At 37.7% G+C, this 14,048-nt stretch overlaps 1 protein-coding gene across 1 annotated transcript in view; it reads right to left on the bottom strand.

Annotated features, from left to right (window-relative positions):
- Window positions 1–14,048, bottom strand: part of LOC114658003 (DBH-like monooxygenase protein 2 homolog) — a 63,721-nt gene that overhangs the window by 35,113 nt on the left and 14,560 nt on the right. Inside the window, exons 6-7 of the mRNA XM_028810020.2 lie at window positions 7,830–8,000; window positions 3,418–3,520 (exon numbers count right to left, since the gene is read on the bottom strand). Coding sequence (XP_028665853.1) covers window positions 3,418–3,520; window positions 7,830–8,000 — 274 coding nt within the window. The remainder of the gene's footprint in view (window positions 1–3,417; window positions 3,521–7,829; window positions 8,001–14,048) is intronic.

Genomic DNA, 14,048 nt, shown 5'->3' with positions numbered 1-14,048 from the left:
AGATTCAGCTGAGCTAAGCAATATCTTCTTTTGGTGCAATGCATATAATAAATTAGAAGTTTCTAGCTTTTGTTATTTTGTAAGGTCAGTCTTTATAATTTATATTATCTATTAAATCCTTATTATAATTACAATCTATTATCATAGTATATTACACAAATACAATGAAATTCTTACGTGTGTGTCACTGTAGGACAATTCATAATAAATTATCAACAAATAGGCAAACACACACATAAACACAGACTCAAAACGAATAACTGAAATACAGTACATGGTAGCTGAAGTATACAAGTAAAGACACCTCAGCTTTGCTTCCTCCTACTGCCAGTGCTAGGTTATTTTATGCCCTATGCCAAGCCTATTAATGCGCCAGCTGAATGTTCAGTTGCTAACCCATGGGACTAGGTTCCCTCCCATTATGATATGAGCCCTAGGTGAATTCCTAAGTCAACATAATGATGGTGCCAGCCCTGCTTCCACCATTAGGTCATCATTCAGACCTTTAATTTTTTTATTGTCCAATGTCTCGCTAGGGCGGCACGGTGGCGCAGTGGGTAGCACTGCTGCCTCGCAGTTGGGAGATCTGGGGACCTGGGTTCAATTCCCGGGTCCTCCCTGCGTGGAGTTTGCATGTTCTCCCCGTGTCTGCGTGGGTTTCCTCCGGGCGCTCCGGTTTTCTCCCACATTCCAAAGACATGCAGGTTAGGTGGATTGGCGATTCTAAATTGGCCCTAGTGTGTGCTTGGTGTGTGGGTGTGTTTGTGTGTGTCCTGCGGTGGGTTGGCACCCTGCCCAGGATTGGTCCCTGCCTTGTGCCCTGTGTTGGCTGGGATTGGCTCCAGCGGACCCCCGTGACCCTGTGTTTGGATTCAGCGGGTTGGAAAATGGATGGATGGATGTCTAGCTATCTGTCTATAAATGTAATATCTTTTAAAATTCTTGAAAATATTAAAATATTCATAGTTCAGCATGAGATAATATATGACAATGATGTTTCAGTTGAAAATATGCAATAATTAAATTTTTTGTGAAGGAGGAATTACTGTGGGTGACACACACAGACAAATTAAAAGTGCATGTACTGTTGAGATCCCATTATGAAAATTAGCAGGGACATTTGATTTATTAAAGTTCTTTAATGTTGGGAATGCAGTGGATCAGTCTGTAGTGAATGACAGCAACAAAGTAGAAAGCTGAATTCATCAGACAAAACTGATATGTGATAATCTGAAATGACAGTAAGGACTGGTAATAGGCCACAATGTACAGTAGACTGTTTGCTTATGCATGGATAGAGTGAAGTTCTTCTAAAAGAGAGTCTAGAACAGTGACAAACAAGTCTCAATCCAAGTGAGTATTTTATTGAAAATTATATAGATTTGATTATCGTATGATTATAAGTTAAATGAGCATTAAAATACACATGCACACTAATTTTTATATAATCCACAATTAGTTTGCAGTCACCATAAGTATGTTTAAAAGTCACTGATCTTCGAGATGGCAGATATTCAAAATAATTCCATAGAGTATTTTATTTTGTGTGGTCTAACTATCAATTTGTGTAATAAACATTTTTTTCTTTATCCAAAGAGCCTCAGTAAAGCACAATGAGTAGAAAGTATATCTCCAGTATAGAGAATTACCTATCCTTGTGATAGTGGCATGCCATAGATTCGTCAGATTCACAATATGAACATTTCAATACATTCATATGGTGTATGTCCCACTGTATATGATCCTAACATACAAAACATTAATGGGTCCCATCGTGACATGAGAAACTTGTTCAGCCATTATGTGTAGTTATTCAATATTGTCCTGTTCCTTTTTTTTTTTTTTTTTTTACCAGAACACTATTTATGAGCATTTATGCTTTGAAAAAATACATCTACTTTTAACTTTTTTCCAAATGAAAAGCAGTAATTTGGTTTTGTCTTTACACATTATATTTTTTACATTGTTAAATTATCATGGCAATAAAGTATATAAAGACAACTGGACCACATTGCCTAACATAAAATTAGCCTTAATCATTTGGAAAATAGCTTAACATTTTCCAAAGCCCTTAATCCAATTCAGGGTAGTGAAGTGCCAGACCCTACCCCAGCACTGCTGACCACTAGGTTGGAAACAGCCATGGACAGGACACTGCCCAGTACACACAGGTCAGGCTGAAATTGCCAATTCATGTCTTTAGGGATGTGAAATGAAAACCTTTGTAGACACAAGAACATGCTAACTGCACACAATTGTTTACCTGGCATGGGATTTGGGACCTTGGATCTGTGAGTTAACAACACTGCCCAATTGTGCCACCATATCAAATTTGGGAAAGTAATCATTGTACTTAAAAATATTCAGTTTTGCAATGTAGCTTTGGCTCATGTCAGGTCAGACTATACCATCCATCCATCCATTTTCCAACCCGCTGAATCCGAACACAGGGTCACGGGGGTCTGCTGGAGCCAGTCCCAGCCAACACAGGGCACAAGGCAGGAACCAATCCCGGGCAGGGTGCCAACCCACCGCAGCAGACTATACCAACATAAAAGAAATAATGCATAGTACAGATACCTCGCAGTGAAAGTTTTTTAGGGAAATTTACTGTGCATTGAGTCTTTTAGTGTTGTAATAATTGAGAGAGTTTATGAGCACAGAGTTGATTTAGGATTTGGCCGCCCTAAGGAACTCCATTGTGAAGTTAGCATGCATTTCCAGCTAATTTCGGCCACCAATTGAATCTTGGTTGATTAAGAAAGTGAGTTGAAACAAACACTTACTGGCACAATGGCTGTGTAGCCAGGAATTTGGAGAGGGAACCAGCTGGTAGCATGTTTTCGGTTAGAGAAGTAGGTGATTTATTGTACTGGTTAGATAGGGACACAGTTCTGTGTAGTTACGTCCAATAAGACATCAAACTTTTGTTATACTCTGATACTCTTACCTTACTCTCCCTGTATTCAGCTTTGTCTGTATGCTGTCTACTTTATTAAAAAAACAGAATAAATTGGAGCCTTATCTGATACCTAAATCCTAACTGGAGCTGGCCTGGGAGACACTGCATTATATTATTTAATAAACTCAGCTACATTTTCAACTGTTGACATACAGTATATTGCTAACCATTTCTGTACTTTTGTATTTCCACTTTTGCCAAAAAGCAATTATGCATACCTGGAAAGAGGTGGAAAGTGGGAGAGAAAGATAAAAAATAATCTTTTACTGCACATTCAACTTGTTCAGTAGGCTAGCATCTTTTAAACTAAGTGTGTTTGTTTTTAAATAGTTCTTGAAACAGTGTATTTTTCAAAGCCTGTGTCAATGTTAAAAGTTGGTACAATGATTTTATTGATTTTTAAACAAATGTATAACAGAACAGCTACAAACATGCCTGCTATTGTAAGAACATACCTGAAGTAGCCAGTGGGTTATTATAGTGCATCTCCAAACGAAAGTACAGGGGGTCCTGACTTGTACCGACAGAAATTCCTACATTGGCAGGGAATTCGAAGGCCTGCAGAAAAAGTTGATAACATGTACAGAGTGTGTGAATTAAAATGTAGTAATTAAGAATGCAATCATTAAAATGCATACCTTAAATGTATCAATAAATATTAAAGTTACAACTGAACCAGACCTATATGAAGAAAGAAGTGCATTACAAATTACTAATTACTTCTCTCAGATTATAATATGTTAGTTTATTCATTGTTTTGGAAAAAATCACATTACTAATTAGTTACTTAGTTTTATGTTACTCCCTAAACTTTTACAAATATGTACCTGGTTGAAACTACAAGTATGGACCCAAATATCCTTCAGTATTTTAATAAGGAGAAAATAACTAGTATCACAGAACTTGAATTCAACATTTAAATAAGTAAACGTAATGATTCACATTATCACTGTGAATTTTCAAACACATGGCCATACAAATAGAGGTCTTTGGTTCATAAAAATAATTCTTAATGATGAATAAATCATAATTAAAAATTAAACTGGCTTAACCACTGTTAACAACTGCAAAACTAGAGCCAATAAACAGTAAAATTATTGCTAGTGTAGCAGCCAGCAAATGAGAGACTTGTTGATCTGGTGGGGCCATCTACCTGCAGTGTTAATAAACATATTCATTTCTGTGTGTCTCTTCTGTATTTCGGCTCTTTAAAAGTGGCAATAAAAAATAACGTGTTTAAACTTTTAATTAACTTATATTCAATAACAACTAAAGTAAAGATTCAGTTTAATTACTTGCAAACAGACTTCTCTGTTTTTGCCTTAACGTTAAAGACATCTAAATGTATGTTGGGTTTTGGTACTACGTGAAGCACATAGCATCTTCCTTTGATGGAATATTAAAGACTTTTTATCCTTTGTAAATCTAACTTCTAAAATCTAACAAAAATATTAATATAACTATTTCATTTTTAATTACAATAGTTCCTTGAATTAAAGTCTCCCTGTTAATCGTATTCCTTTAATCTGTTGCATAATTGAAAAACTGTTACTTTTCAATGTGAAATTCAAAATCTTTATTTGTTAATGAAGAAAAAGCCAACTTCAATACAATCCCAAAGTAAAAATAGCTATCATGTAATGTAATAAAATAGCACACATCTTCAGTATAGCTCTGACAACATTAACATTATAAAATTCTATATACTCTATGTCTGTGTAAAAATACTGTGTATATACCGTACTGTGTATATACAGTGCACATCAAACAGGATATATATATTATAATATAAGGTGCTATATTGCACCCGACCCGGCACAGACTTGACACTGAAGGCACGTATAAAATACAAAGACTTTTATTTTTATTCAGCTGGAGGGCACGTCTTCCCCGTAATCCCTCCAGCCACAACACTGTCCCAAGCAGCAATAAGTCACAACACCACTATCCTCTCTTTCCGACCACCACTCCTCCACAAGCTTAGTCCTCCTCCTCCCGACTCTGGCCGCCGAGTGGTGGTTGCTGGCTCCCTTTTATCAGGCACCCGGAAGTGCTCCAGGTGGTTGATTAGCGACATCTGACTTTACTTCTGGTTAAGGTGAAACCAGTGCAAAAAAGGGGCCAGCCGCTCCTGTTGCAGCACCCCCTGGCGGCACCTGCGGAACCCCACAGAACTGCACAGAATTCCAACCCCCACGAAGCCCCGGGGATGCTGCCCTCTAGCGTCCAGGGGGAGATACTAGGCTTTCCACTCTTGTCCCCCTGGCAGATGTGGTGAAGGGGCGTCCCGGCCAGGCATGGGCCCCGGCCATCTGTCACAATATATATATATATATATATATATATATATATATATATATATATATATATATATATATATAATATTGTCACACATGTGCGCATGGGAGGCAGCTAAAGGGCTTGAGTAAGGGCCGTTCCGAGACATACCAGGATATGGCAGAGTGCACTGACTCTATTTCTCCCTTGCCTGCAGACCATTCACGGGATATCCCACCTGGTCCTGTTGACGTCACTTCCGGGACCGAGCCAATGGAAGGAGACCTTGTCGGCTCCAGCCCCTGTGATGTCACGTCTGGGCTCGCACCAATGACAGAAGACTTTCATGAGCCCAACCCCTTTGACTTCACTTCCTGTCTTCCCCTTTAAAAGTCTCCACCTTTTCCCTGTTCCCTCAGTTTTATTTTGGACTCGGTTTTGTGCACATTAGTGCTATATCTATTGAAACCAACTTTGCAGCCAAGAAACCAAATTATACGGGTGGCTGCCCCAAACCTTTTCACGTCTCTTATGTCTGGTTTTTGTGATTATATATATATATATATATATATATATATATATATATATATATATATATTCAAGGCATTCAAGGCCAGCAATCTGCTCACAAACTGAGGGCACCGTGGCGGATGTTAGCAGATTGCTGGCCAACCACAAACGTTACCTGGTAGGTAACCACCCATACAATCAGATTGTGACACAGATTTCGAATGCCTTGAATGTAATTACCCCGATCTACATGCTGTCAAATAAACGAACCACACGCCGTGGCGCAACGTTAGGGGCATCGCCTCTGGCGCTGACGTCTGAGGTTCGATTCTCGAGAGGGAGTGCAGTGGAGTTTGTACGCCTGATGAGCCCAGAATCAGGGCGAAACACGTGTCGCGTACTCTTTGCATTTATTTGACAGTAAACTATTTCAACCATATATATATATATATATATATATATATATATATATACATATATATATATATATATATATATATATATACATATATATATATATATATATATATATATATATATATATATATATATATATATATATATATATATATATATATTATATATATATATATATATATATAATTCACTGAGCAAATTATCAGGAACATCTGTACACCTGCTCATCCATGCAGTTTTCTAACCAGCCCATCATGTAGCAGCAACACAATAATTTCTTATTTGAAAGAGTCTCTGCAAAGTTGGCTCAACTGTAATTTACACATTCTTTAACAGATAAAGTACAGGAATATTGGTGTAAGCTACAGTTCTGCCATTTTCTCAGGAATGTAGGTGGGAGGCGGTACAGCTGGACTTCTGCAACTCTGTTAAATCAGCTGTATTAATAGGCCTTGTGTGCTACCACAAGCCTAGCAGAATGGGCAATGCCCACCTGTCCTACAGAATGAATGTACTAAATCTGAAGAAACTGTGTGATACAATCATGTCAACATGATCCAGTAATCAATAATACTGTGCAATGTTTTCTTGTTTTCAATTAAGCTTGTTTCGCAAAGGGGGACTGCAGATTGTGCTCATTTCACCAAAAGGGCAGTTTGCAGTTGCTGCTAGTGGGTCATCATTGAATTTGTAAAGGCAAAACTGCTGTGTGTAACAATAAAGGTTGAAATACTTGTGTAAGGAAGGCAATGTGGGCTGAATGTTTCAGAATTAGCTTCGTGGAGCCACGTGGAGCAGCACCAATCAAAACAAACCTTAAAGGGTCCTTCAGGGTCTGAAAACGTATAAGGCCCTCAGAAATAATAACAACATCAAAAGATTTATTTATATATATATCATGCACCAAAATACCATTTTCTAAGCCCACTTAATCCTGAGCAGGGTTTGGGGTGTGCAGCCTATCCAAGCAATCACAGGGTGCATGGCAAGATCAATTCCTCAACACACATGGCTACAAAGAATAACATTTTCTCCCCAACCTCAGTGGGCACAAGAGAGAACCAACCTAGAGCAGGATATTAAATGACTGTAAATTACAGTTACACATGGTTCTTCAGGCAGGTTTAAATAACAGTAGTTTTTTGGAAAACATGCAAATTATAGAAGACACCACACCCCAGAAATGAAATTGACCCCATTTCCCATATTATATATAGTCAGGGTCAGCTCTATACATAGGCTGAATACTTATTATCCCTAACTCCTCTTTCGTCAATTTCAGTAATGGATCTGAACGTGTGGATCTAAAAGAGGGAATCTATTTTGGGGACCCCAGTTTGAGCTCTTGCCATAGGGTCTACCTAGCGGCACAATGTACCCTTAAGCTGGCCCTGTATACAGTGACTTTGCTTGGTGAAGAAATATGCAGGTGAGAATCTGCAAGGGGATAGAGGTAAGTGTGTTGGAACAGCATAACAGAAGCTGCACTGAACAATTGAAGGAAAATGTCAAATAAGACAAACACTGCAAATTAGCATAGAAAATGGCTGTATTCTCCTGAGGCATAAGTAGGAATTGGTTATAGGTCCCCATCACCAAAAAGCCTATAAATAGTATTTCCAACTGTTAACAGCTGCCATTGTCTGTGCGTCATTATACTTACCCCTCCACCAACAGCCCATGCTGCAAAAACAACTTGGCATAGGTAAAATGTAGTGCTATTTGGGCCAAAATAGCAGTCACCATCGAGATATATCATCTTGTCAAAGGGGCAGGCATAAAGTACCATATGATGAACTAAATCTTCATTGCCTTTCTGGATCAAAGGATCAATCTGAGGATACAATAAAGTCTGAATTGAAGTTCCTTTAAACTTGGCATCACGTTTCTGATAGAACAATAAAAGTAATATCAAAGATGAGAACTACCTCTTTTTACATAAACACAAATTACAGATCAAGTGAAAAAAACAGTGTAAATTTAAATATACACTACAATGCAAGAAATAAGTAAAAATACATTCTATTCATTTTACTTTGTTATATTGGTTTCATGTATTGCTTTGTTATTAATTGTAGATACTGTTTTCATTTGCTGCTACAAAGCATATTTAATTTTCTTTCTCTTCCTGGCATCTTTGGTGAAATTAGCTCTGCCTTTTACTGAATGTATTATTATACATGATGCACAGTACAGTTCAGTACCTGTAAATATTGTAATCAAACTATATGGAATGTATGAGATCTATGCAGTCTGACTGCTTGGTCAGAATAGAAGTCAGGTATCAGGAGAAGAGTGTGAGACAGTACCTCATTTTACTTGATCAGCTACATGAGGCAAACTGAGTAGTAAGTCATTATATAAGCTGTTGGTGTCCTTTTTGCAAATCCATATCAGGACTCTAGCATCACACCAGCCTGAATTGGATCAAGCTAGACTGAGAATGTTATGTTGTTTTTGCTCCATCTACAAATAGAGGTAACACATCCAGTTTCTCCTTAAACTTAATAAGCTTTGATTGAGAGCAACTATTTCTAAATAATCTCAAAGTTCGGTTTCATGGGACTGCCCAGCTTACAATGGGTTGCCAGGAGCATAGAGACCACTACCATTAGATGGAGCTAGATCCTACCTGATGACTCCAGAAGAAAGAGAGTGACAGGGAGAGAGACACACACATACACTGGAGCAGAAAAGTACTGCATTGAGGGAATGAGCCACTAGGCGAAGGTACAACTTGCATTAGGAAGGGGTAATGACAATTAAGAGACAGTAGCTAATTGGCTGTAAGCATGCAAAGGCTTGCTCTCTGAATTAAAAGACACTGAGGCTAGTGAAGCAATACTAAAGATGACAATTCGCATAGATACAGCCCATAGAGGGTGCACTGTCCCAGAAGGAAAAACATGACCCATCTTGTCCCTCTGAAGGAGCTTGCATAACAGGAGCTGCCTTGAAAACTTAACTTTTAAACTCAGCTGAAGGGTGAGTTCTACAGGAACACATGGATGTTTGCCCTGATTCCATATTGATAACATTTTTGGCTTGAAAAACTGCCGTATTCAGTATGTGTAAGGCTTTTCTTCAGAATGGGACCATGGTACCCATTCACTTCATTATAAAATGCAAGCTAGTTATTTTTTATTTATAAAGTATACTTCACTTTAGAATACAGTGTTATGTAGCAAACTAATATATAACATGTTTGTGAAGAAATAAATGATTTAAAAATACTGAGCCTAAAAATAATATTCTAAAAAAAGTATTTGGGTCTGTAAAGTGTCTTTTAAATTATGGCCTGTTCCTGCTATGATCAAAATAAGGAACATACTGTCTCCTGGGGCCTATAGCAGGAGTTATTCCCAGACAAGGAAGTGTTATATTAGGAGAGGTACCTGAAATAGATAATGATCAGAGACAGAAGGAACAAAAGGAAGATAGAATTGTGGTACAGTATAAAAGAAATGGCACTGAAAGAAAGGGCATAATTTACGATTTATGACACTTTCATGCTAATCTTGTTTCACCTGTGACATTGTACTGTTTCAATCATCCCATTCGCTTTTCCAGTTTTTTGAAAAATTCATCTAGTTTAATTCAAATCAATTCAGTATTGTTTTGAATATTTCAATTTTTGATCTGAGCATTTCATACAATAATTACAAATATAGTATGAAAAAAACAGCATTTACACAAAATAAAAAGTTCCAAAAAAATAGAGAAACATCATGAATTATAAGACAAAAAATACAGTAATGTGCCAGTTTCAAAGCTAAGTGACTCAGCAGTAAGTGATTATTTCCCCATGAAAAACTGTGTAACAAGAACAGTGATAAAATAAAAATTAATAAGAATTATTTTTATTTCTCTTGATATTTTGTGAAATAGCAGGAACAATTCAGATTTCGTTGACAAGCCTCTTTCTTTGACTTACCATGAATGTAACTGTCATAATCATGTAGTGTTCCTGTTAATTGTTAATTATCATCTTGGCTGCAGTAACTGAGGGCTATTTAAATCCAAGGCAGCCACTGCATCTGTACAATGGCATTAGTTTCTCTAACTGTGTTTGCTGCCTCTTTTCACACTTTTCTTATAATTTAATATTTTTTAAACCTTTGTATTTCAGCTTCTCTGGTTCTAGAATTTCTATTTTTGCTGTTTTTAATGTTTCACACTTTTTAGTTTTGCATTTTGAATTTTGTAATTTTGTATATTGTTGGAAATAGTTTTTTAAGTTTTCTTCTTCATTATTTAGGTGTCAGGGTCTTCTGTCTTGAATATATTTCTATTGTTTTTTTGTAAGGAATCCATTGGTTTAGTTTATTTTTAAATACTTCTTATGGTTTTCATTTTGATTTTTGATTTGGGCCAATATATTGCAGCCATTTTAACAAGCTACTGTTGATTCCTGATGTCAGAACCATTGTAAAGTAGACATGTCACCAGTAGTCATGGCCCTGTTAATCACGATACCACAGGATTAAAGGTCATCTAAGGGTGTACTTACTTATCAGACTACATGGATTCCAAAATCCTTCAAAACTTTTTGAAAATTTTCTTTCTTTTGTTTCTCTTGTTTTTGAACTCTTTCAAATCCTTCTGACTTCAATTTTTTCTTGTGGTTTTTCAGCTTTGGATATGGATAGTTGTTCTCCTGCTTTACACCCTTGCTTTGGTTTTTTGATTATGTCCTTGTCTTCCAGTCACCCTCTGAAATAGCATACCTGCATATCATAAAACCATGATTTTGAAGGTCTTCCCTCTCTTTATGAGATAAAAATCACAGCAGTAACCACAAAATGTGAGTTGCCCCAGGGAGAGGTTTGAAAATTCGTAAGCTAGCTCTCTTTGACAAAAAAAATCATAGTTTAATGCCAACAATGCTTTAGTCATAAAGTAATAGCACACAAAAATGTGTGGAAGTGTCATCTTCATTCAAAATACATGATTTTACTGTAATTAGAAGTCTTAAAATAAATTGCCTTGTAGGGATTTCAGTTTTAGATTTTTAATAAACTTGCAAACCTTTCTTAAGGCATGTTTTCAGTTTGTCATCATGGACTATAGTGTAGATTGATGGATAAAAATTGGACATTTATTTATTTAAAATGAAATGTACCTCACAATAAACTGCAAAAAGTGAAGGGGTCTGAAAAATTCCTGTATCCTCTGTGTGTGTCTAGAGGAGTAGCAACTCTATCACAGTATATCAGCTCAGCCACCCTAAGAAAATACCTAATTACTTCCACTTGTACTCACGATCTTATTCTTTCAGTCATTTAGCCACAGCTCATGAATATTGGTGAGGACAAAGATGTAGGGGCAGCATGGTGGCGCAGTGGGTAGCGCTGCTGCCTCGCAGTTAGGAGACCCAGATTCGCTTCCCGGGTCCTCCCTGCGTGGAGTTTGCATGTTCTCCCTGTGTCTGTGTGGGTTTCCTCTGGGTACTCTGGTTTCCTCCCATAGTCCAAAGACATGCAGGTTAGGTGGATTGGCGATTCTAAATTGTCCCTAGTGTGTGCTTGGTGTGTGGGTATGTGTATGTGCACGCCCTGCGGTCGGCTGGCACCCTGCCCAGGGTGTGTTTCATGCCTTGTGCCCTGTGTTGGCTGGGATTGGCTCCAACAGACCCCCGTGACCCTGTAGTTAGGATATAGTGGGTTGGATAATGGATGGATGGACAAAGATGTAGACTGACTGGTAAACCAAGAGTCTTGTCTTGGTTTACATAATTATGCTTCATAACTATGGATTGGTACAGTGCCAGTAGAAGAGATGCTATTGCAATCCACATTTCTATCTCACATTTACCTTTTACATCTCTCAGGAACAAAATCCCAAGATACTTGAATTTGAACAATACAGGCATCTGTACACTGGAGAGAGCCTGGAGCCATGAAGAGCCTAGACAGAGAAATGCACTCTTTTCCAAGAAAGAACTACTGTATGACATCAGACTTGGTGGTGCTGATCCTCTTCTCAGACGCTTTTGTATTCAACAGCAAATCGCTTGAGTGCTTGCCAAAGGTCATAATCAGAGTAGGCAATGAGGGCAACATCATCTGCATGAAGCAATGATGCTACCCTTAGCTTCCCCAATTTGGCATCCTCACATTCTTGGATGTGCCTTGATATCCTATTCGTGAAAAACACATACTGGTAGTGGTAACAAATCACAGCCTTAACAGAGCCCAATACCAACAGTAAATAAATTCAAATTAACTTCAAAATGGCACACAAGAGCTGTCGTGTTACCATATATTATGCCAAAAATAAGAGTTGGCCTGTTCCAGGGCCAGAACTGAATCCAAATTGTTCCTCCTGTATTCTTGGCTAAACTGTCTAATGGAGTCTTCTATTTAGCATTCTTACATATGCTTTACCTGGTAGGCTTAGAAGTGTGATCTGTTTGTAGTTGGAGCTCCCTAATTGGTCATCCTTCTTAAATATGGGGACTACCTCACCAATCTGCAATTCCAAGGGTGCTTTACCTGCCTTCCATGTGATATTGAATCAAAACATTAACCATGCTATCCCAATGATCTTTCCTTTGTCTTCTGTTTAGATGTTTCCCTCCTGTGCCTACCACTAAACTGGCATTGCACCTGTCTCTTACCCTTCTTCATGGTGAGCCCAAAAGCCTATATATGGTCTATGAATAAATACAACATACTAGCCATAAAAACACTTTGAAAATTTAATAACTTAGGGAGGCTCCTTGTTCAGTAATTGCTAAGACAATTTGTCTAGAAGGTTTGTGTATTTTACTAGTTTTTCATTGCCTGCCTTTTCAGGGCTTGACCCCTTTCACCTCCATTGGTTCTCTGTGTATATGTGTCCTGAGTTTATCTGTTTTCTTATTCTTTGAGTATTCATCAGCTGAATTGTATAAAATTGTATAAAAGTGTATTACAGTACAATATTCCTCATTTATTACCTAGAGAAGATAGTTGCCTGTAAGATGCAGAGTCATTCTGTTGTTTTTAGTGGAAGACAGGAACATAATGTAGATAGTGCACAGGTTTTTCATGAAACACAAATTTCTGTTCACACACACTGGGCCAGTTCAGAGTTGAGAATCAACCTGAATCAATATGAGTTTGCTAAAAGTACTCCATGTTAGTATGTCAGAGAGAGGATATGCAGAATTGTTCATAAAGGGTTTTGTTTTCATTCTATCCTTTGCTACTACTTCCAGGGTGTCCAGAGTGCATCTCTTAACTGAGTCTCTGTCCTTTTAATTATCTTGTTGATTAAACGATAATATTAGAAAATATTCACAAAGCTATGGACTTGTAGGTGAAAGTGTAATGTATAAGAACAAACAATTAAAATTAGTTAAATCTTAATACATAATTCACCTGCCTCCTGCGTCCGAAGCCGAATGCGCAGTCGCCTTCTGCGCAGCTGCCCGAAAAACCTTACAAGACTGACATTCAACCCCAACATCGCGGCAGCCGGTGGATTTACGGCCGCAAAAATTCAAAGAGAAAGGCGACTTCGATTAAAGCTCTAGAGGCCTGAAAGACGATTTCGACTACAGCTCGAGGCCTAATTACGCATTCTGATTCAATTACACATTCATTCAATACACCTATATCAGGTTTGTGGTGCTTATACTTATTACTATTCCATATTGTACTGGTACATTCATCATTCAATATTATACTACAGGCCTGGAAAATTCATCAACTAACAGTACAAGCCTGTACAGTAATGAGTAAAGCGGACTACAATCATTACAAAACAACTTCTTCGTTACTTATCATTTGCTCTTCATACACTGCTGACACAAACTCGTGCCCGTTTCATCTTACGTTGTCGAAATGGACTCTTTGTCTAGTTTAATTATAAAATGTAATTTTAGAGAACTTCATGC

Source organism: Erpetoichthys calabaricus, chromosome 9 (genome assembly GCF_900747795.2).
Source record: "Erpetoichthys calabaricus chromosome 9, fErpCal1.3, whole genome shotgun sequence".
NCBI lineage: Eukaryota > Metazoa > Chordata > Cladistia > Polypteriformes > Polypteridae > Erpetoichthys > Erpetoichthys calabaricus.
The sequence above is the reverse complement of the archived record's forward strand: the minus strand, read 5'-3'. Positions and strand labels throughout refer to the sequence as shown.